The 24196-nt window shown below is 45.4% G+C and overlaps 1 protein-coding gene across 5 annotated transcripts in view; it reads left to right on the top strand.

The window, feature by feature from the left end:
• znf608 (zinc finger protein 608) overlaps nucleotides 1–24196 on the top strand; it is a 102907-nt gene that overhangs the window by 26636 nt on the left and 52075 nt on the right. For all 5 annotated transcript variants that reach the window (XM_038804988.1, XM_038804991.1, XM_038804987.1 and 2 more), the window contains one exon: nucleotides 3217–3469. In XM_038804988.1, coding sequence (XP_038660916.1) covers nucleotides 3217–3469 — 253 coding nt within the window. The remainder of the gene's footprint in view (nucleotides 1–3216; nucleotides 3470–24196) is intronic.

Genomic DNA, 24196 nt, shown 5'->3' with positions numbered 1-24196 from the left:
TTGCCTTCACAATAGGATGGATATGAGAGCAGTAAATGAGACTAGGGGGAGGGAACAATGTAAATCAATCCTCAAAAATACATTTGAAAATAAAATTGGGATTTTCTTGCATCTAGTGTACTCTGACATTTGTGTGGGAAATTTTAAGGACTGAGTTGCTCAGTGAAACAGATGGTATCAGTGTTGCCTCATGGAAATTGCATCATCAGCGGCACATTGTTCGTCTTTTTACACTGAATAGGTTTTGTGTCTCTTGTCTTTATTCTAATTTAGTTTCAATTTGGCCCATGTGTGTGGTGGGGGGGGGGGGGGGTGTGGGGGGATCCTGTAATATTCTGCGTGGGGCTACATTTGATTACAGTCTTTTGCTTGTGGTAAAATTTGAGATGGATTCTCAATAAACAACAACGAAGGTTTCATCAAAGAATGTGTCTTCCAGTATTAAAACAATCACTGTCTTTCCCTGCAGCTTTATGTGTTCCAGCAAATCTTGCTTTGTTGGGGAAGGAGAGACATAGCTTTTTAACGGTATTATATTACAAAGTACAGGGTTGGTATAGTGAGAATGTGGTTCCTTTTGCCAGTCAGCAGTTTTATTACTGTGATCCACATGAATTACATTGTAAGGGCATGCCCGTGCTTTCACTGAGCGGTTACCTACTGCAGACCTGACTCTCAGAAGGGTCCTTTTTTAAAATTGGTTCACGAGATGTGGGCGTCAATGGCTCAGCCAGCATTTATTGCCCATCCTTTGAGAAGGTTTTGGTAAGCTGCCTTTTTGAACCGCTGCAATCCATGTTGTGCTGGTCCATCCACAGTGCTGTTAGGCAGGGTGTTCCAGGATTATGACCCTGTGACAGTGAAGGAATGGTGATGTAGTTCCAAGTCCGGATTGTGGCTTGGAAGGGAACTTCCAGCTGGTGGTGTTCCCAAGCATCTGCTGCACTTGGCCTTCTATGTGGTATTGGTTGTGGATTTGGACAATGCTGTTGAAGGAGCCTTGGTGATTTGCTGCAGTGCACCTTTTGGATGTACACTGATCCCAGTGTGCATTTGAAGCAGTCAGCCCGTGACACAGGGGGCGGGATTCTCTGACCCCCTGCCGACCCGGAGAATCACAGGGGGACGGTGTGAATCCCGCCCCCGATGCTGGATTCTCCAGCGCCGGTTTTTCTGCGAGGGCGGGAATCGCGTTGCGCCGGTCGGGGGCCGTTGGCAGCAGCCCCCCCCCGGTGATTCTCTGTCCTGCGATGGGCCGAGTGGCCGTCCGTTTTCGGCCAGTCGCACTGGCGTATATTACACCAGGTCCATACCGGCGGGACCTGGCTCTGCGGACGGCCTGCGGGGGAGGAATTCTTCGCACCTTCAGGGGCTAGGCCGACGCCGGAGTGGTTTGCACCCCGCCGGACGCTGTGGAAGGCCTTTGGCGCCGCGCCAGCTGGAGCCGAAGGGAATCCGCCGGCCGCGCAGGTCCGTGCATGCGCGGGAGCGTCAGCGGCTGCTGCCGTCATCCCCGCGTATGCGCAAATGGGGATTCACCTTCGCGCCGGCCATCGCGGAGGCTTACACAGCCGACATGGAGGAATAGAGTGCCCCCACGGCACAGGCCCGGTGAGCCCCGATCGCCTGGTGGGAGCCTGCCCGTGCCACCAGGTCCCGCCGGTAAGGGACCTACTCCAATTTACGCCTGCGGGACCTGCATAGAACGGGTGGAATTTCGGCCATCGTGGGCCGGAGAATCGCCGGGGGGGTCGCTACCAGCGGCCGCCGACAGGCGAGGCGCGATTCCCGCACCCGCCAATTCTCCAGCGCGGAGAATCCCGCCCGTGCAGTTTACACTGAACTCTCCTCGATAGCCCACTTTCACAAGTTCACCAGAAGCCCCCACCACATGGTTTGCCTCGCCAAAATGAATTTTTGAGGTGGTGGATGGGGTGTTAAATCAAGCGAGTTGCTTTGTCCTGGCTGGTGTTGAGCTTCTTGAGTATTGTTGGAGCTGCACCCATCCAGATAAGTGGAGAGTATTGCATCACACAGGCCTTTAGCCCTGGAGATGATGAATAGGCTTTGGGAGTCAGGAGGTGAGTTACTTGCTGCAGGATTCCCAGACTCTGACCAGCTCTTGTAGCCACAGTATTTATATGGGTCGGTTGTTCAATGGTAACACCCAGGATGTTGATAAAGGGGGAATTCCCGAACAGGCGCCAGAATGTGGTGACTCGGGGCTTTTCACAGTAACTTCATTTGAAGCCTACTTGTGACAATAAGCGATTTTCATTTTCATTTTCATTTCATTTCATTTCATTCAGCGATGGTGTTGCCATTGAATGTCAAGTGAGATGGTTAGGTTCTTCCTTGTTAAAGATGGTTATTGCCTGGCATTTGTGTGGCATGAATGTGACTTGCCATTTATTTATTTTTTTAAAATTTAGATTACCCAATTCATTTTTCCAATTAAGGGACAATTTAGCTTGGCCAATCCACCTGCTCTACACATCTTTTGGGTTGTGGGGATGAAACCCAAGCAAACATGGGGAGAATGTGCAAACTCCAGACAGACAGTGACCCAGAGCCGGGACCGAACCTGGGACCTCTGCGTCGTGAGACATCAATGCTAACCAATGTGCCACCGTGCTGCCCCAACTTGCCATTTATAAGCCCAAACTTTGCTGAATGTCCTTCCATGGAGTGCTTCAGTATGTGAGGAGTCTTGAATGGTACCCAGTGTTGTGCAATCATCAGCGAACATCCCCATTTATAATGGAGAGAAGGTCATTGATGAAGCATCTGAGGATGGTTGTACCTCGGACACTAGTCTTGACGAATTCCTGCAATGATGTGGTAGGACCGAGATAATTGACCTCCAACAACCACAACCATCTTCCTTTGTGCTCGGCATATGATGTTTCATATCATTGTTTAATATTGCACGATACTTTCCAAAGGCATCTTTAACTGACATTTGCTGTATTTATTTGTAATTACATTAATGAGGGTTTAAAATCACACAATGTTTGTACAGGAGTATTCATTGGCAATAAAGGCTGAGTGATGCTTTCTGTTTTGTATGTGTACAGGAAATTATTTGACTGTGGCAAGGATGTTGAGATATAGCCTACCTCCTGCAAAAAAAATGCTGATGCTGCAGACCTACTCTCGGCATATTGGATTGTCATTTTATAGGTACATATGGTAATATTTTTCTATTTTTTTCAGGTTGATCCCTTGTTCACTGTGCCTGCACCTCCACCACCAATCTCTGTGAGCATGCCGCCTCAGATTCTGCCTTCCTACTTTCCCTCTTCATCTAGCATTGCTGCACCAGTTGAGCAGCTTTTAGTAAGGACTCGTTCAATGGGTATAAACACATGCGAGATTGGAGTAGTGACTGAGCCGGAATGCCTTGGACCTTGCGAACCAGGAACTAGTGTAAACCTGGAAGGGATTGTCTGGCATGAAACTGAGGAAGGTAAGCGGTTTTAAATCATTTATTTGTTCTGCTTGTAATAAAATCTGAGTTAGTGTTTGATTAACAAGGTTCGGTTTGTGATCATTTATAAGGTTTCGACTTAAGAGAAAGCTAAGTAAACATAGATAAGAACAGAAGGTTATACACATAGAGTTAGAGCTTGTCGAATATCCAGGACTGGATGAGTGGAAAGTCCCTCCCAGCTAAATATCGGGAAGACTAAATGAAGCCATTGGTCCCCACTGCAAAATAAATTCCCGAGCCATTGACTCCATCACTCTGCCTGTTAACTCTCTGAGGCTGAACCAGACTGTTCATCACCTTTGTGTTGTATTTGACCCTGAGATGAACCACATCACTAAGGCTCAATTACATCAACCCATTCCACCTCTGCCTCAGCTCACCCCTAACTATTTAGTTGTTCCCTCTGCACCTGATAATTCTAGCGCATTCTGTTCTGGTCACTCATCTTCCACCCTCCATAAACTTCAGATCATCTAAAACTCTGCTGCCTATTTGTCACTGTCTGTGTGAAGTGTGCATGTTCTCCCCGTGTCTGTGTGGGTTTCCTCCAGGTGCTCCGGTTTCCGCCCACCAGTCCCGAAAGACGTGCTGTTAGGTAATTTGGACATTCTGAATTCTCCCTCCATATACCCGAACAGGCGATGGAATGCGGCGACGAGGGTTTTTTCACAGTAACTTTCTTGCAGTGTTAATGTAAGCCTACTTGTGACAGTAAAGATTCTTAATTATTCCCTAATTCTGAGCAAATCCCGTTTAACTGCCATTGCTGTGCTTGTTGACCTACAATGGTTTCCAGTTAACATCTTGATTTTAAAATTCTCATCCATGTTTTCAAATCCCTTCACAATCTCGCCCCTCCCTACCTCTGTAACTTTCTCTCACCGTAACATCCTTTGAGATATCCGTGCTCCTCCAATTCTAGCCTCTTCAACATCCCTGATTGTAATTGCTGCAACATGCCTTCAATTTTATCCCTAAACATTCTTTGAGACGATCCATAAATAAACCTTAGCATCCATAGAATCCCTACACTGCAGAACAAGGCCAATCAGCCCATCGAGTCTGCACCGACCCCCTGAAACAGCACCCTAACCTAGGCCCAATCCCCCACTCTATGCTTGTAACACCACCGAGGGACAATTTATCACATCCAATCCACCTAACCTGCACATCCTTGGACTGTGGAAGGAAACTAGAGTAGCCAAAGGAAACCCATGCAGACAGGGAAGAATGCGCAAACACCACACAGTCAGAATCGAACTCGGGCCCTGGTGCTGTGGGGCAACAGTACGGACCACTGTGCCACTGTGCTGAACTTACCTGAGGAAGGATGTTCTTACTATGGAGGGAGGGCAGCCAAGGTTTACCAGGCTGATTCCTGGGATGGCGGGACTGTCATATGAGGAGAGACTAACTCCCACAGTCCAAAGATGTGCAGGTTAGGTGGATTGGCCATGATAAATTGCCCTTAGTGTCCAAAATTGCCCTTAGCGTTGGGTGGGGTTACTGGGTTATGGGGATAGGGTGGAGGTGTTAACCTTGGGTAGGGTGCTCTTTCCAGGAGCCGGTGCAGACTCGATGGGCCGAATGGCCTCCTTCTGTACTGTAAATTCTATGAAAATAAAGATCTATGAAATATGGGGCTGGTTTAGCTCACAGGGCTAATCGCTGGCTTTTAAAGCAGACCAAGCAGGCCAGCAGCACGGTTTGATTCCCGTACCAGCCTCCCCAGACAGGCGCCGGAATGTGGCGTCTAGGGGCTTTTCACAGTAACTTCATTGAAGCCTACTCGTGACAATAAGCGATTTTCATTTCATTTCATTTCATTTCATTTTCATTTCATATTCACTGGAGTTAGAAGAGTGAGAAGGGATCTCATAGAAACGTACAAAATTCTAACAGGATTAGACAGGGTAGATTCAGAAAGAATGTTCCCGATGGTGGGGGAGTCCAGAGCTGGGGGTCATAGCTTGAGGATAAGGAGTAAACTTGAGGTGAGGAAAAATGTCTTCACCCTGAGAGTGGTGAATCTATGGAATTCACTACCACAAAAAGTAGTTGAGGCCAAGATTTTGCATAATTTCAAGGAGGAATTCGATCTAGCTTTTGGGGCTAAAGGGGTGACGGGATATGGGGGGGAAGGCGCGATCAGGGTATTGAACTTGATAATCAGGCACGATCATAATGAATGGCGGAGCAGGCTCTAAGGGCTAAATGGCCTCCTCCTGCTTATATTTTCTATGTATGTTTCAAAGCTGACCTAATATATCGTTATTTTCCTTGATGTCCAATTTTGTTCGATAATGCGTCTGTGAGATGGTTTGGAGTGTTTTACCATGTTATATGTGCTATGTAAATGCTTGTAGTTGTTGAAGAAGGTTGGGAGGATGCTGGTATAAAACATGAACCAGTTGGTCCAAATGGACTGTTTCAGTACAGTGAATGCTGTGTAATAGTTCAAGGAATTACTTTGAGGTAAAATGTAATAATTGGATAACCAGGAATATAAATTATCTTGCCAGTTTTCTTCCTTACTTCCTCGCAACATTTAAAGTCATTAACTTTTACTGGGGTACAACTCATATGAACATATGAATTAGAAGGAGGAGCAGGCCCACACATTCCATGTGTGTGAGTAAGCTGCTTATATCTGAGGATTGAGAGTATTGGAAAGCTCTTTGACCTTAGAGGACATCATATCCAAGCCCAATTCTTTACCTGACATCTACAAGTGTACTTTCTTGTTGGATATTAATTGGGTTCTGAAACCTGTATATTATTTCTCTTCACTAAGCTGAGGTTCTGATCTCAATTGCTGCAAATACTACCCCAGCTGAGAGCAACTAACCCAATGCATATAGAACAGTACAGCACAGAACAGGCCCTTCGGCCCTCAATGTTGTGCCGAGCCATGATCACCCTACTCAAACCCACGTATCCACCCTATACCCGTAACCCAACAACCCCCCCCTTAACCTTACTTTTTAGGACACTACAGGCAATTTAGCATGGCCAGTCCACCTAACCCGCACATCTTTGGACTGTGGGAGGAAACCGGAGCACCCGGAGGAAACCCACGCACACAGGGGGAGGACGTGCAGACTCACACAGACAGTGACCCAGCCGGGAATCGAACCTGGGACCCTGGAGCTGTGAAGCATTTATGCTAACCACCATGCTACCCTGCTGCAGGCTGTGAGCAAAGATGATGACAAATCCAAACCTATCTCAGTGCATTTCTCAAGCTGCTTTTTTTAACTTTAGAGTACCCAATTAATTTTCTTCCAATGAAGGGGCAATTTAGAGTGGCCATTCCACCTACCCTGCACATCTTTGGGTTGTGGGGGCGAAACCCACGCAAAGACGGGGAGAATGTGCAAACTCCACACGGACAGTGACCCAGAGCCAGGATCGAATCTGGGGCCTCGGCGCCATGAGGCAGCAGCACTAACCACTGCGCCACTGTGCTGCCTTCTCAAGCTGTTTTTACATTGTGTGAGAGATATGAGTGGCAGCGGCACCACAAATGTCTTTCTGACAGTTGACTCTTAGTTAGTTTACATTCAGTTTGCGGCTCTGCCACTTCCATACATAGGTCTCAGCCCAATATAAATGCAGATTTTATAATCAAAGCTTGCAGCAAGTGAAGACCCGTACCTGTTCAAGAGCAGTAACTAGACAAAGCTGTCAACTCTTGAAGTTTATAATTCAGCTTGTATTTTTGGTAGTTTTGAGTTACCTTGGGAGGGATTCTCTGTTTCTGAGATTAAGTGGTGGCGTCTCCGATTCTGAGGCTATGTCCCCATGCCGGCCTTTTACGCCAGTAAAGATGGCATAAAACCGATCTTCCGTTTGTACCCTCCCACAGTACCCCCAAACCCTGATAAATCCCCCCCCCCCCGCCTGTGGATCGGCCCTCCCCACACCTGGACTGATTCCACTACCGTTGAGGGGCTTGCACCGGTGCTGCGTGGAACACAATAGATTCCAATGGAAAATGCTGTGGGAGTTGCCGGGTCCGTGATCGACACTTGGGAGTCTGACAAGCTGTAGCCGTACATACATATTTCACTCCCTACACACACTTATCCCAGCCAAAAAATGGCACTAGTTGTGCTGGAGCGCGCCCATACAGCTGCTGGTTTGACTGGAGCCAGAAGTCACCTATACGACCCGTGGCACTAGGTTCAAAGTGGGCTGTTAGCTGTGTGTGCAGCTACATGGTTGCCATGGTGTTCCACCAACGGTGTTCCATGACCGCCCAACCCGACCCCACAGCTCACCTCTTTGCCACACCCCACTACTCCCTTCAGCCCTGGCAGAAGCCCCCTGGCCAGCGGCAGAACTGTCAGCAAACTATGGTGATATTGGACACTTTACGTACCTCCTCCCTCTCCCTCAGTAGTCGCCACGCCAGTTTCACGAGTTTTAAAAGCACAAGTGAACCATGCGTCAGGAGCTCAGTCCATCGGGCGCGGAGAATTGAGGAGGCCCCGAAGAATACCAAGTCGGGTCTGGATCTGCAAACGGTGCCTACTGTACCTGTGTTCTGGAACGTATTGACGTCGCTGTCGAGGTTCTGGAGCATTGCGATTTGGCGTCAAATCGGCGGCTGCCGCGACTTCGCCGTTGGAACCGATTATCGCCCAATCGCATTTCCCGATTTCAGCGTCGGCTAACGGAGAATCCCACCCCGTGGATTTCACCATCCGGGGGGTCACACAGAAAGTCAAAAGTTCAATTTGTTTGAAGAATCTTGCACACACATCCCTTTCTGTATTTATGGTTGTGGGTTCACGATTGATCAGTGTTTTTCTGCTTCCATTGCGGCATTGTATTTGATGGAGGGCAGCTTTATATATATGAGTTTTACCTAAAATACTCTTAATTTTTTCATTATGTGCCATAATGGAGAAGTGAATGGTCAAGGTTTTCATCACAGTGAATGTCAATAGCGATATAATGCTGGGGGGAAAGGAGCCATCAGTACTACCGATGTGCAATGGCATGTGTGTCGTGTTTTCATAAAGAGTAAGAAGTTGGGACTTAGTGCCTGAACAGTGAAAATTTAAAGTTGAAACATATTTGTGGTTAATAGTTTTGGTTTAGTTTTGATTGTTTACAGCATTCATTCTAACTAAAAAAAAGAAACTTTCTTTTTAAATGGTCAATGATGAACGCTAAAAATAGCTGGGGGATTTTCTAAATTCAATACAAAATGTGGTGTAGTGTGCTCAGAATAACTAGATTCCTTGAAACGATTGCCTTCCAGCACCAGAATGTGTGGCTGTTTGTGGTGCAATAAGAGAGCCTGTGGTGACCTTAATAGAGTTATTCATGGTGAATCAAATACCCTTTTGACCCACTGAATATTTTATGTTTGATCAGAATTAACAGTTGAGGAGAAAGAGATTCCTGTTTACTACTGTAGACATTTGTTCTTTTACATTTTTCGGCAGTTACTGAAGATTTTTTCCTTCAAATATCGCTGAAGTAATAATCCTTTGTCCTTTGTAAAATTACATATAAAAGATGAGTCCCCTCCCTCGCTGACCAAATGGCAACAAACACAAGATATAATTGAATCATGTAAATTAGTAGCTTAGTGGACGAACAGTAATAATCAAGAATATGCTCTCCATGTTTATCAAAGGATTAAATTACATACTGGGCTAATTAAGCGTTGCAAGGTCTTTTCTGCTGTCCTTCAATTAGAAATAGTGGAGAAAATGTATAAAAAGAAATACTTTGGATTCAGATGCAAAACAAGCTTTGTATTTATTGTGGAAAATGGGTCAGGGGGCAGTGGTAAAAATAAATCACATATAAGACTGTTGTTAAGAAATTGGTGCAAATTTCTGTAGTACTGTTGTGATTTTTCTCTTTCTATCTTTTGAAATAGAATGGAGTGCTTCAGTGTGATTGGTTGAGATATTGCTAACCATCTTGATTGTTTGCCAATGGCCATTCTGTCTCTTTTGTGTTGGGAACATAGGAACATAGATCTTGAGTATTTTGCTTACAAATGAAAAAGTTTAGTGTAGGGAGGTAAGGGTGCCAAGTCTTAGCCTGTTAGCAGTCGAAAACAAATAAGTCTTACATTCTAAGTGAAAAGATGACCAGTTCTTTACTAATACTAGTGAAGCAGAGCTTATTATTATGTGAACGTTCCAATCATCAGGAGTAATAATTAGAAGGTTGGATGGGGTTATTGCCTAAGGCTTGAATTGCTAAGAGAGCCAGTACAATGGTCATGTAGAAACAGCTCGAATGTCAAACTGAATGAATGGCAATTCTTTCTCCAGCTCTCTGTTAAACTATTTGCACATAGCAAAAAGGAAACAAATGGGCTACTAAGCTCCAGAAGATGGCTAATACCTGGCATGACAAATTGCCTCAGGAGACCATTACATAAACTGTCAGACCTTCTTCTGGCTGTGATTATCTAGTGTGAATGGAGAGGAGAGGCAAGATTTTCAAAAGCATCTTTCTTAAATAAAGAAGAAAGGTCAGGCTTTGTATACTGTAGAAGTGATGTGAATATTTGTGTAGATATCTGCAGCCCGAAACACAGCAAGGAACCTTCCATACTCAGCTACGATTTGCAATCGACATTAATGGATTTAATTCAGCTGAAGCAGGGAGCTTCAATGTATTCGTGAAACTAGAAGCTAATGTATGATTACTGTCTGTACAGCTATTTTAAACTGTAATAAAATAATAGTGCTTTTTAATATATATCATTTTGTTAATGACATTTAAGCTGTTTGCTAAAGACAAATGTAAAACATTAGAAAAAGATTTGAATTGTTAATTCAGGAAGGGAGAAGGTTGAATTTCCCAGCAGTGTCAGGGATGTCACAGTCTCTTGCACTGAATTAACATATTCAATTTTCCGAACACAAAATTCAATAGACTAAAACTGCGTTAGTGTTCAGTGGGGCCCGGAATACTCTGCAAGGTTTAAATGTAGCCTGCAAACAAGAGTTCCTGCAGCTTGGTGCTGACGCCCAGACATGACTGGTTGGGTGGATTGCAAACAGCATCATCTGGATTTGTATGAAATATGTAACCAGCCCGCACTAGTTGCCTCCTACCAGACACAGAACCTTGACGCAAGGTTGGTCCCTTTTACTTCTTGTACAGACACAAAATTATTTCATTTTTAAACAAACATTAAAGGAACAAAGGAGGAGGGGCGTGGTGGGTTGGTTGGGGGGGGGGGGGGGGGGGGGGGGAGACGTGTAATAGAGAGAGATGGAGCTATGTGACCATCGCAAGCTGCAAGCCCCTGGGTGTGCTGGAGAGTGGGATAATGAGGCCGAGTGGTTGGGGGGAGGGGATCTGATGGCAGGCTTGAGTAGGTTAGCCTGTAAAAAAAGACTTCAGAATCACAAAGCTGAAAAATGAAATGGCCAAATTGAAGGTGTTAAATGATGAAAGATGAAACTGTTAGTCTGTAGTGAAGAATGGTGTGTGGATATAGAATAGGTTAGTAGTTAGAGGGGGAATTGTGCTACTGAAATTACAGCTGAGGGTTTCTCCATGCTAAAGTGAATAAACAGAAACCGTCTTGAATAATTTATGACTGATATCTGAATTGCTTTCCAAATACCGTGATAATATAGCCTCAAATAGCAGCAGTGTAGGAAACTCTTTGGTTGTGCTGATGGCACAGGAAGTGAAGATGTCAAAAGGTGGGGGTCAAAAGCTGAAACGCTGGTAACTTTATAACTCAGCAACAAAAAAAAACTCACCTTGGAGTCTGTGTCTTTACAGATGCGAGAAACCCTCCTGGGAAGACCGGCTAAATGTGCTTTGAAATGTAGATAAAATAACAGGCAGTTAATGGCCTCTGCCTGGGGAAGGCCAGTTAGAAAACGACAACATAGTCGCTGAAAGACTCCAGAGCCATTTACCAGCTTTCTTTCAGAAGGAAAATGTTGACTGGCTCTTTTGCCACAAGGCAAGTTGGTATTCCTATTACAGGTAAAGAACAGTACTCTCCAATGTCACAGTGTGGTGTTTCTGATTGTCGCTGTCTAATTATATTTAACATTTTTGAAATATAAATTATGACCCTCAGTTTAGAAACTGACCAGGTCACTGTCCGTGTGGAGTTTGCACATTCTCCCCGTGCCCGGGTGGGCCTCACCCCCAAACCCAAAGATGTGGGGCGCAATTCTCTGCTCCCCACGCCAGGTGGGAGAATCGCGGGAGGGCCCCCCAACTAATTTCATGACCCCCTGGTGCCCCCCCGCGATTCTCCCACCCCCCGCTCGGAAGAATCGCCGGTCGCCGTATTTCACAGCGACCGGCGATTCTCTGACCCGGATGGGCCGAGCGGCCTGCCGTTCGCGACCATTTCACGACGGCGGCAACCACACCTGGTCGCTGCCATCGTGAAATCACTGTGAGATGTCCGTTTTGGGGCTTGTAGGGGGCCTGGTGGGGAATGAGCACCACGACTGTGCTCGGGAGGGGACAGGCCCGTTATCGGTGCCCATCGATCGTCGGCCCGGCGTCTCAATCGGACGCACTATTTCCCCTCCGCCGCCCCGCAAGATCAAGCCGCCATGTCTTGCAGGGCGGCTGAGGGGGAAAGACGGCCACCGCGCATGCGCAGGTTCGAGCTGTCAGCCGTCGTGACGTCAGCCGCGCATGCGCGGGTTGGAGCTGGCCAACCTGCGCATGCGCGGCTCACGTCAGATAGGCGCCGCCGTCGCGTCACTCTCGGCGCGCCGCCCGGCGGCCAAGAGTTACGGAGCGCCGCTCCTAGCCCCGCCGGGAGGGGAGAATAGGGGGCGAGGAGCGGCCTCCGAGGCCATCGTGAAACTCGGCAGAGTTCACGACGGCCCTCCCGATTTTTCCCGGGAGCGAAGAATTCCGCCCGTGGAGCGTAGCTGGATTGGCCACACAAAATTCACCCTTAATTGGGATTTTAAAAATTGGATACTCTAAATTTATTTAAAAGTTTGGAAACTGATTTTCTGCTATTGATCACTGGTGTTCCTATTTTTTTCAATGGCAGCGAGACCACAAGCCAGCCGCTGTTTTTTAATGTATAACGGTGAGTGCGCCAAGGTCATTGGGTTGGATTTCTCCCCGGAAATGGTGTCCCAATCTCGTTCTGCACTGAGGAATTCTGGCGAACGAAGAGTCTCGGTGCAGAAAACGGGACGGAGTGAGGCCTCGGCCGCATCGAAAACGTGGTGTTTGTCAGCGCCCCGAGTGCTGGAAAACACCTGCCTGATCCCATTCGGGTAGATCGCGCCGCGCCCAATGTTATTATAAGATTTCTCCACTCCATATGTAAATACTTGGAGAGCTTTTAACTGAGCCACTTTTTCTATTCATTCACAAGATGTGGGTGTCGCTAGCTAAGACAGCATTTTCTGCCCATCCTAAATTGCCTGCCACCGTCTAAAACTGCTGGAGATTCTCCCACAGTCTCGCTTTGAAGAATTTGATCCAGTGACAGTGAGTGAAGGAATGGTAATATAATCCCAAGTCATGATGCTATGTGATTTGGAAGGAACTTGGAAACTTGGACTTATTGGTGTTCCCATGAGTCTGCTGCCTTTGCCCTTCTAGTTAGCAGAGATTTGTGTTTGGAAGGTATGGTTGATGGAACCATGGCAAATTGCTGTAGTACATCTTTGTCAATGGTACACACTGTACACCAGTTATGGAGGAAGTGAATGTTTGAAGTGGTGAATGGGGTGCCATTCATGCAGGCTGCTTTGTCCTGAGTGATGTGGAATTTCTTGAAGATTTTTGGAGCTGCTCTGATCCACAAGCGGAGTTTATTCCATCATGCTCCTGATTTGTGCTTTGTAGATGGTTGACAGACTTTGGGGAGTCAGGAGGTGAGTTCACTGTCACAGAATGTCCAGCTTCTGACCTGCTCTTGGAGTCACATGGCTAGTCCAGTTCAGTTTCTGGTCAATAATCACCCCCGGGATGCTGATGGTATAAGGAGAGTCAACGATGGTAATGCCTTTGAATGTCATGGGGACATGGTTAGATTCTCTCTTGTTGGAGATGGTCATTGTGTGGCACTTGTGGCATGATTGTTACTCCCCACTTAGTAGTCTAAACCTGAATGACGTCTTGGGTTTTGTTGCATATGGTCAGAAACAGCTCCATTATCTAAGTAATTATGAATGGTTCTGATCATTGTGCAATCATCAGTGCACATTTCCACTTCTGCCCTTATGATGGAGGGAAGAACATTGATGAAGTAGTTGAAGATCTTTGCACCCAGGACACTGCCAAGAGAAACATCTGCAGTGATTCCCTCGAACTGAGATGTTTGGCCTCCAATAACGACCAACCACTTTACTTTGAATAGCTGTGACTCCAGCCAGTGGAAAGTTTTGTCCCATTGACTTCAATTTTACCAGGGTTCCATGTAGTCACATTCGGTCAAATGTTGCCTCATTGACAAGGACAGTCTCTCAGCTCGCCTGTGGAATTCAGTTCTTTTTGCCCATGTTTAGAGCAGCTTCTAGTGCTGAGTGGCCCTTGTAGGATCCAAACTGAGCATCGATCAGCAAGCACTGATTGGTAGCACTGCTGACCCCCTTCCATAATTTGACTGATGATTGAGGCTGATATGGTAGTAATTAGATGGTCAGACCTAGACAATTTTCAATTTTGTTGTGTTGATATCAGTGTTGTATATGTATTGGGGCAACTTGACGAAGAACACAGCCTATTCTGGAGAACGAGTCGTCAGCACTACAGCCGGGATTTTATCAGGGCTCATAGCCTTCACTGTATCCAGTATGCTCAACTGTTGCTTGTTACCATGTGTAACAAATTAAGTTGGTTCCCAGCTAGTTTCCATGATGGTGAAGATCTCAGGAGGTGGCTGAGATGAATCATCCATTCTTCTAGCTGAAGATGGTTGCAAATGTTCAGCCTTATCTTTTGCACTGATGTTTTGGGCTTCTCAACATTGAGGATGGGATGTTTATGGAGCCTCCACTGCCTCCATTCAAGACTGGATGTGACAGGACGGCAGAGATCAGATCTGTTCTAAAAATAGAAAATGATGGATAAGATCAGCAGTTCTGGCAGCATCTGAACTCTGGAGAGAGAAACAGTTAACTTTTCAAGTCTATATGACCCTTCTACAGAAGTGGAGTCAGACAGAATCGAAACGTTAACTCTGTTTCTCTGACCACAGATGCCACCAGACCGGCTGAGTTTATCTAGCGCTTATTTTCTTTTTATTTCAGATTTCCAGCATCCAGAGTGCTTTTGTTTTTATTTCAGATCTGTTCAGTTGGTTGTGGGATTGCATAGCTCTGTCTAAGGCAGCACGGTGGCGCAGTGATTAGTATTGCTGCCTCGCGGCGCCGAGGTCCCAGGTTCGATCCCAGCTCTGAGTCACTGTCCATGTGGAGTTTGCACATTCTCCCCATGTTTGCGTGGGTTTTGCCCCCACAACACAGAGATGTGCAAGGTAGGTGGATTGGCCACGCTAAATTGCCCCTTAATTGGAAAGTGAATTGGGTACTCTAAATTTATATTTTTTTATTTTTTAATAAATTTAGAGTACCCAATTCATTTTTTCCAATTAAGGGGCAATTTAGCGAGTTCAATCCACCTACCTTGCACATCTTTGGGTTGTGGGGCGAAACCCGCGCAAACACAGGGAGAATGTGCAAACTCCACACGAACAGTGACCCAGAGCCGGGATCGAACCTTGGACCTCGGCGCCGTGAGGCAACAGGGCTAACCCACTGGGACTGTGCAGTGGCCACTCCTCTCCATACTGCCATGGACAGATGCAATAGGTAGATTGGTGAAGATGCGGTCAAGCAGGTTTTTCCCTCTTGGTTCTCTCCCACCTGCTTCAAGCCCATTGTCCCCCAAGGTACAGCCAGCTCAGTAAGTTGTAGTGCTAAGTGCCACTTTTAATAATGGGTTTTGCAGTCCCCCACCCAGAGTACGTTTTGTGTCCTTGCTGATTGAAGTAGTAATTCCTGCCCAATGGGATTCCTTGAGTGGTGTGCTAGTGAGCTCTGTATTCCTGGGTTCAGTCTGGTCCTTAACTTATTTGATAGGAGGTTTAGTGAGAAGCTCGGGCTGTGTCTCGCAACGTGCAGGTCTGGCAGACATGTGCATCTGATAACCCTAAAGTAAATGCACTGAATTTGTAACACAAGCCAGCAGAAAGATCTAATGTAAAAAAAACTGGTCTTCCTGGCAGCTGGCCATGGCAAATCCATGGGATACAAGTCTTTTTTTTAAACTTAGAGTACCCAATTCATTTTTTCCAATTAAGGGGTAATTTAGCGTGGCCAATCCACCTAGCTTGCACATTTTTGGGTTGTGGGGGCGAAACCCACGCAAACACGGGGAGAATATGCAAACTCCACACAGACAGTGACCCAGAGCCGGGATCGAACCTGGGACCTCGGCGCCGTGAGGCTGAAGTGCTAACCCACTGCTGCCCTGGGATACAAGACTTAAAGGCTGATTTTATTTTCCTGTTGAGATTGCTGAAGTTTTAAATGGATGCACTTGAAAGTTGTGCTACTGGAATGTAGCTAGTATGCTGTCCAGATTACAAATCATAGCTCTATCTTTGACAGTGTTTGTGTGAAAAGTGGAAGTAAATGGGTCTTATTGAAATGTGAGACACTACTTGCTTTGACTCGTGCCTTCCACGAACCAGTTTACTTAGAAAAATAACTGAGCAGTGTTGTTTTGATTAGACAAAATTTCTAAATTTTGGAGAGGAGCAAGCAGTTTTCCACAACTTGTTCAGTGGGTCTACAGGTATTGTGAATTATAGATGAAATATATATTTAAAAATTAGGTTCTGTACATACATAAACTAATACCTTGTGTACTATTCAGTTGACCCTGTTACATAGTGAAAGCCAAGCAATTAATTTGTTGCCCTGCGTTGATCACTAACTAAAGTTTACAAAGGAATTTGGATTTTAAGAGGTGGCAGGATGTTTAAATGTAATTCATCCGTTGAGCTAAGTTACATTTCATAAAATAAATGCTGCAGCAAGGAATCACTTAACATTTCTGACAAACCTTTCCTTTGTGCTGTATTTATTTTCATGTCAAGACTTTTTATTCATTGATTTTGGAATCTCCAAGTGGGGCTCCATTCTATCTTGCTTTGCTGCCTTAGAATATGGAGGATGGAATTTTCTCTTATTAAATAAGCTTTCTTGTGGCTAGACTAATTGTAAAGTTGCATTTCCTGTCAACTGCCTCATTATGTTGACGTACAAATCACTGAAGCTTGTTTATAGAGCAATCTTTGAGCAGGGTGGTGCTTTGTGAACTGTAGGCATCGTTTAAACCTCTCAAAATAGAAGCTGAAAATGCCGCAAATCCTCAGCAGATACATACAGCATCTGCGGAGATTGAAACAATGGCCCGGATTTTAAAGGAGTGTGGGATGGGGTAGGGCAATGACAGCAAATTGGCAGCCTTCACCATTATTATCCCTCTGAAGTTGACCTTCATTTCAGCATATCGGGCACGCTTGTGGTCGGTCCCACAGGGTTTGAACATAGGCTGTGCTGTGAGCTACCTCCTGAGCCGGCAACCACTGAAATCACTGAGAATTTAGGAATCTCAAAAAAAAAGGTTACACTTTGTTCAATCAGATGTAAATGGGCTTTTAACAGCAATGTGATTAATAAAATATGATAAACAACAGAACTTACCCTGAAAGAGTACATTTATACAGTATTCATAAAGTGCTGTTTAAATAATTAATTAATAGATTCTTAAAAGTGATTTTATATTATTGCTTTGTTTTCTGTTTGCACTTATGAAAGTCCTTTAATGTGATTGGCTACCTGGACAGCCTGATGACAGCACACCGACTGTATGCTGTGACTACCCTGTAAAGAACTAAACGATCAGTTACGGTATCACTGTAGGTTGATAGAAATGAAATTCTTGCCAAAATATTGAAACCTCTCAGACAGATTGGCATTTGCCACTGAACGTATCGACAAAGATTTTCTCTCCAGTGTGGACTTCATCTTTCCTGATATTAATTTAAATCTTGGACCAAGTCAAGGTAATCCCAGGGGTGCAGCATTAGTGATGTTGTAAAGCAAGGTAGCTGCTAATTTGTAAAAAATTAAAACTTTTTTTCTTTATCCAATTAAGGGGCAATTTAGCGTGGCCATCGACCTACCTTGCACATCTTTGGGTTGTGGGGGTAAGACCCACACAGACACCGGGAGAATGTGCAAACTCCACACGGACAGTGACCCGGGACCGGGATCGAACTTGGGTCTTCGGCGGCATGAGGCAGCAGTGCTGACCACTGCGCCACCCTTTGATTATGATTGAACTAAGATCAAAGGTCGTTGCCCACTCATTTAACCTATTTATATCCCGTTGTAGCCTCCCTGTGTCCTCTTCACAACTTCCTCTCCTACCTCTCTTTATGTCATCAGCAATTTTGGACCCATACCTTTGGTCCCTTCATCCAATTGATTTGTATAAAATTGTAAAAGGTTGAGACCACAGCACTGATCCCAGTGACACAACACTCATTAGATATTGTTAGCCAGAAAAAGATCCATTTATGCCTACCCTCTGGCCAGCTGGCAGGAAACAGGTTTCGATCCGGACTAATGTTACCACCTACACCAAATGCCTGCTGAAAATCGAAATTCAGTACATCCACAGATTCCCCTTTATCCACAGCATATGTTACTCCTTCAAAGAACTGTCATAAATTTGTTAAACATAATTTCCCTTTCACAAAACTGTGTTGACTCTGCCTGATCACCCTGAATTTATTTTATTGCCCTGCTAAAGTGCCTTTAATAATAGCTCTTCTTTTTAAGGGCAGCATGGTGGCGCAGTGGTTATCACTGCTGCCTCACGACGCTGAGGTCCCAGGTTCGATCCTGGCCCCGGGCTACTGTCCGTGTGGAGTTTGCACATTCATTTTATGTCAGCGTGGATCTCACCCCCACAACCCAAAAGATGTGCAGGCTAGGCAGATCGGCCACACTAAATTGCCCCTGAATTGGAATAATAAAATAATTGAGTAATCTAAATTTATAAAATAAACAGAATTAATAATCACATAGAAAAATGTGGGTTGTTTAGGAATAGCCAGCGTGGATTTCTTAAGGGAAAATCATGTTTAACTAACCTGCTGAAGTTTTTTGAAGAGGTAACATGAAGGGCTGATGAGGCTAATGCTGTTGACTTCCAAAAGACATTTGATACAATGCCACGCAATAGACCTGTGAGAAAAGTTATAGCTCAAGGAATACAAGGGACAGTAGCAATGTAGATACAAAATGGGCTGAATAATAGGAGGCAGAGAGGAACGGTCAATAGATCATTTTCAGGTTCGTGGAAGGTTTTGTAATGGAGTTCCTCAGGGGCCTCTATAGGGATCCTTGCTTTTACTGATATATATTAATGATCTAGATCTTGGTGTGCAGGATTAATTTCAAGTTTGCAGATGATACAAAACTTGGAAGCATTATAAACTGTCGAGGATAGTGTAGAACTTCAAAAGAACATAGACACGTTGGTGGAGTTGGCTGACAGGTGGCAGATGAAGTTCAATGCGGAGAAGTGTGAGGTGATGCATTTTGGTTGGAAGAACATGGAGAGACAATATAAACTAAAGATACAATTCTGAAGTGGGTGGAGGAGCAGAGGGACCTATGTGTCCTTGTGCACAGATCTTTGAAGGTGGCAGTACAGATGGAGAGAGCAGGAATTAAAGCAAACAGTATCCTAGGCTTTATTAATGGGACATAAGCGTACAAGATGAAGGAAATTATATCAGACCCTAGTTAGACCTTATCTGGAATATTGTGGACAGTTCTGGGTGCCACACTGTAGGAAAGATCTGAATGCGTTGGAGAGAGTGCAGAAAAGATTTACAAGACTGCTTCCAGGGATTGGAGAAGTTGGGACTGTTCTCCTTGGAGAGGAGAATGCTAAGAGGGAATCATGAGAGATTTGGACAGAGTAAATGAGGAGAAACTGTTACCGTTAATAAAGGATCAAGAACGAAAGGGCACAGATTTAAGGTGATGTTCAAAATAAGTAAATGTGATGCAAGAAAAAGCTTTTTAACACAGTGAATGGTTTAGGTTAGAATGCACTGCCTGGAAGTGTTCAATCGAGGCACTCAAGAGGGCATTAGATATTAATTGAATAAAAACTGCACAAGGGTCCGGATAAGGCTGGAGAATGGCACTAAGTCATAATGTTCGTTCAGAGAGATGGTGCAGAGATGATAGGCAAAATGGCCTCCTCCATAACAATTCTGTGATTTGAGCATCAGCCCTCCCTCTTCACATGATCCAGCATTATGTTTTTCTAATGCCTCTGTAAAGGGGCTAAAAACTATTTGCTGTATCACCGTTGTTTTGTAACTTCGTATGTGGGACATTTTCCTTTCCTTATAGACACTGATAAACCAGTGCAAGCCTGACTTGAGCTGTTACGGCTATGACCTGAAATGGTTTGAGGAATGACATGAACCTCCCTGCCCACGGAAACACGCACCCTTTCTCCCGTGCTGTCCTGAAAACAGGGGTATGATTGAACATGGGCTAAAAGGTATAACTCAGCCAAGTATCCATCTTCATTCGAGATGAGCCATCGAAATGGCAACAGCCGACTCATCAATGGGGAGAAAACAACCGGATCCTCTCTACATACATGCAAGTTTCCAGCAAGAGTCATTCGATAAAGATCAGGAAAAGAAACCATGGCTCTTTCCCTATGCAGCCCAGCAATACTGTTTCCAGCTGAGATCGGCAAGCTCATAACAGACGGGTTGAACCCTGGGTCGTCCTATGTGGCATATTTTACAATATCCTTTCTAATGATACTACTTCAGGCTAACGGAAATATGTAGGCAGTAAACAGCTATTAAATACATGAAACACTTCAATATTCAATAAATATTCTGGTAGCCAGGGCTGGCTTCAAAGCCTGTTCGGCAGTGAGGATAAAAAAGACTCCTGAATGCCGAGGAAAGGATGTATCCTGAGGGATATTGAGAAGATAGTGCACGATCCTTTGCCTTCTGGATCATCTAGGCTTGCTGGGCACAAATGCGTCTATTAAAAGAGGATGTTGTATGCGTGGCTGAGCCTATTGGACTTTATCCTGTATTAAATGATCTCAATGGCGCAGGAGAGCATATGAGCATTTTGTTGCTGTGGGGAAGGATAACAATAAGGTTTTGAGGCTGCTGTACCAGTCTAGACAAGAAAGTGACAGGAAATGAGCTACAGAAAATGTTTTGGTATCCCTGAGGCAGATTCTTTGAGAACTGCTGTCTTCTTGCAGTGCGAGTGAAGTCTTTTGTGAAAGCAGGCTCCATCTGCACCAACAGTTTGAAGCCAGCAAAGCTGATAATTTGTTTTCAGTTTTACAGAGGGCTTTAAAAGGCTTTGCATGATTGGGCTTGGCTATCTTAGTGACCATTTTGGAACCCCTTGATCTTGATTCAGGTGTGGAATATTTCCAACTGCATGTCAGTGCTGAATGCGGATTCACGTACACTCCTTTTAGTCAGACTTATCATCCGGATGAGTATTAGCAGTCCTTTTACAGTCGTGGGGATTTCACCCTGGTTGGAGAAAAAGGGGCATTTGATTGAAGTAAAAGGAGTATTGCCATCTTTGAAGTTTACGCTGAAAGCAAAGACTACATTGTATGCCCCCCCCCCCCCCCCCCCCCCATAAGCCAGCTGATATGCCGACAGCTCTCTTAAGGGGACTTTCTCCAGAGATAGGGGTGAAGTCTTGCCTTAAAGCAACGGTGCTCCCAGTGTTAAATTATTATGGAGCAGCCGTCCTGAGGGGGGAGGGGCCAGGCTACTGCTGACCTTTTGGTCGACAGGGGCCAGGGCGGAGAGAGTGTGGTGTCCCGTAAAATCCAGCTCACTTATCCTTTCAGTTTATGCCAGCTGGTAAAATGTGGGTGAGTGGTCGATGGATAAATATGGTGAAAAGTGCAGACAGTTGTTAATATAAAAAACAAAATCTGTGTTCACAGCAGGGCTGTTGTGAAGAATAATTCACTGAAGACTGAGATTGGTTTATTTCTTCCGTGGAAGAAAAGGGCAATTATTTGACTATTAATGAAATGAGCTCGTACAAAGAAAGAGCAGCCCTTTTGAACAACTTGAGTTCTTGCTGTTGTGGCTGGTTTCCCTGAGTGACAGTGACTCCTGATTGTGCCTTTGTCAATTTTTACTGCCACAGATGTGTGTGAATAATCTGTTCTGGGGAGTTGGGTACTGGTTCTCACTGACCACCTTGATATTTAGTTCAGTACGAGATATTTCATTCCTGGTTTGGTTTTTGCAATTACTGTGTTGGGAAAGCTTTGTTCACAGGAGCAAAGAAAACAACATGCTTATATTTCAGGGCAGTGGAGTAGTGTTATTGTCAATCGACTAGTGATCCACAGAGCCAGAGTAATACGCTGGGGACCCGGGTTCGAATCCCACCACAGCAGGTGGTGGAAATTGAATCCAATAAATATCTGGAATGAAAGTCTAATGAAGACCATGAGACGATTGTCGTAAAAAACCCAGCTGATTCACTAATGCCCTTTAGGGAAGGAAATCTGCCATCTCTACCTGGTCTGCATGACTGATTGATTCTTAAATGCCCTCTGAAATGGCCTATCAACCTACTCAGTGGTATAAAAGTGGGTACAAATTCAATAAAAAGGAAAGATGGACCACCTAGCATCGACCTAGGGGCACTGGCAACAACAACGGCAAATCCAGTCCTGTTGACCCTGCAAAGCCCTCCTAATAATAATAATCTTTATTAGGGTCACAAGTAGGCTTACATTTATACTGCAATGAAGTTACTGTGAAAATCCCCTAGTCGTCACACTCCGGCGTCTGTTCGGGTACACTGAGGGAGAATCCGCCTAACAAGCTTGTCTTTTTTTCATTATAATTTTAAAAAATAAATTTAGAGTATCCAATTCTTTTCTTTCCAATTAAGGGGCAATTTAGCAAGGCCAATTCACCTATCCTGCACATCCTTTTGGTTATGAGGGTGAGACCCATGCAGACATGGGGAGAATGTACAAATTCCACAAGGACAGTGAGCCGGGACCGGGATCAAACCTAGATCCTTGGAGCCGTGAGGCTAACGACTGCGCCACAATGCCGTCCCCAACAAGCATGTCTTTAGGGACTTGTGGAAGAAAACCGGAGCACCTGGAGGAATCCCACGCGGACATAGGGAGAACATTCAGACTCTGCACAGATCATGACCCAAGCCGGGAATTGAGCCCTGGCGCTATGAAGCAACAGTGCTAACCACTGTGCTATTGTGCCACTTGCACCGCTAACATCTGGTGGCTTGTGCCCAAATTAGGAGAGCTGTGTCACAGACTAATCAATCAACAGTCTAACATTGCCATACTCACAGAACCATACCATACAGATAACGTCCCAGACACCACTATCAACATTCCTGGGTATGTCCTCTCCCACTGGCAGGACAGACCCAGCAGAGGTGGAGGCACTGTATTATGCAGTCGGGAAGGAGCTGCCCTAGGAGTCTCTGGACCCCATGAAGTTTCATGGCTTCAGATCAAACATGGGCAAGGAAACCGCCTGCTGATTACCATGTACCGTCCACCATCAGCTGATGAATCAGTACTCCTCCATGTTTTTAAAAAAATTTAGAATACCCATTTCATTTGTTTTCAAATTAAGGGGCAATGGAGCATGGCCAATCCACCTAGCCTGCACATCTTTGGATTGTGGGAGTGAAACCCACACAAACATGGGGAGAATGTGCAAACTCCACATGGACAGTGACCCAGAGCCGGGATCGAACCTGGGACCTTGGCGCCGTGAGGCAGCAGTGCTAATCTCTGCGCCACAGTGCTGCCCTGTACTCCTCCATGTTGAACACCACTTGGAGGAAGCACTGAGGGTGGCAAGGATGCAGCATATGCTCTGGGTGGGGGACTTCAATGTCCATCACCAAGAGTGGCTCGGTAGTACCACCACAGACTGAGCTGGCCAGGTCCTAAAGGACATAATCTGCGACAGGTGGGGAGGAGACCAGCAAGAGGGAAAAACATACTTGACCTGATCCTCATCAACCTGCCTGCTGCAGATGCATCTATCCATGATGGTATAGGTTGGAGTGACCATCACACAGTCCTTGTGGAGACAAATTCCTGTCTTCACATTGAGGATACCGTCCATTGTGTTGTGTGGCACTACCACTGTGTTAAATGGGATATATTCAGACAGATCTAGTAAGTCAAGACTGGGCATCCATGAGGTGCAGTGGGTCATCAGCAGCAGCAGAATTATATTCAACCAAAACCTGTAACCTCATGGTCCAACATATCCCCCACTCTACCATTACCACCTAGCCAATGGATCAACCCTGGTTCAACAAAGTGTGTAGGGGCATGCCAGGAACAGCACGAGGGCACACACAAAATGAGGTGTCAACCTGATGAAGCGACAACTACTTGTGTGCCAAACAGCATAAGCAGCAAGTGATAGGCTAAGCAGTCCCACAACCAACAGATTAGATATAAGCTCTGATGTCTTGCCACATCCAGTCGTGAATGGTGGTGAACAGCTCACTGGAGAGGAGGCTCCACAAATATCCCCATCCTCAGTGATGGAGGAGCTCAGCACATATGTGCAAAAATCCA

Source organism: Scyliorhinus canicula, chromosome 8, assembly GCF_902713615.1.
Source record: "Scyliorhinus canicula chromosome 8, sScyCan1.1, whole genome shotgun sequence".
Taxonomy (NCBI): Eukaryota; Metazoa; Chordata; class Chondrichthyes; order Carcharhiniformes; family Scyliorhinidae; genus Scyliorhinus; species Scyliorhinus canicula.
The sequence above is the reverse complement of the archived record's forward strand: the minus strand, read 5'-3'. Positions and strand labels throughout refer to the sequence as shown.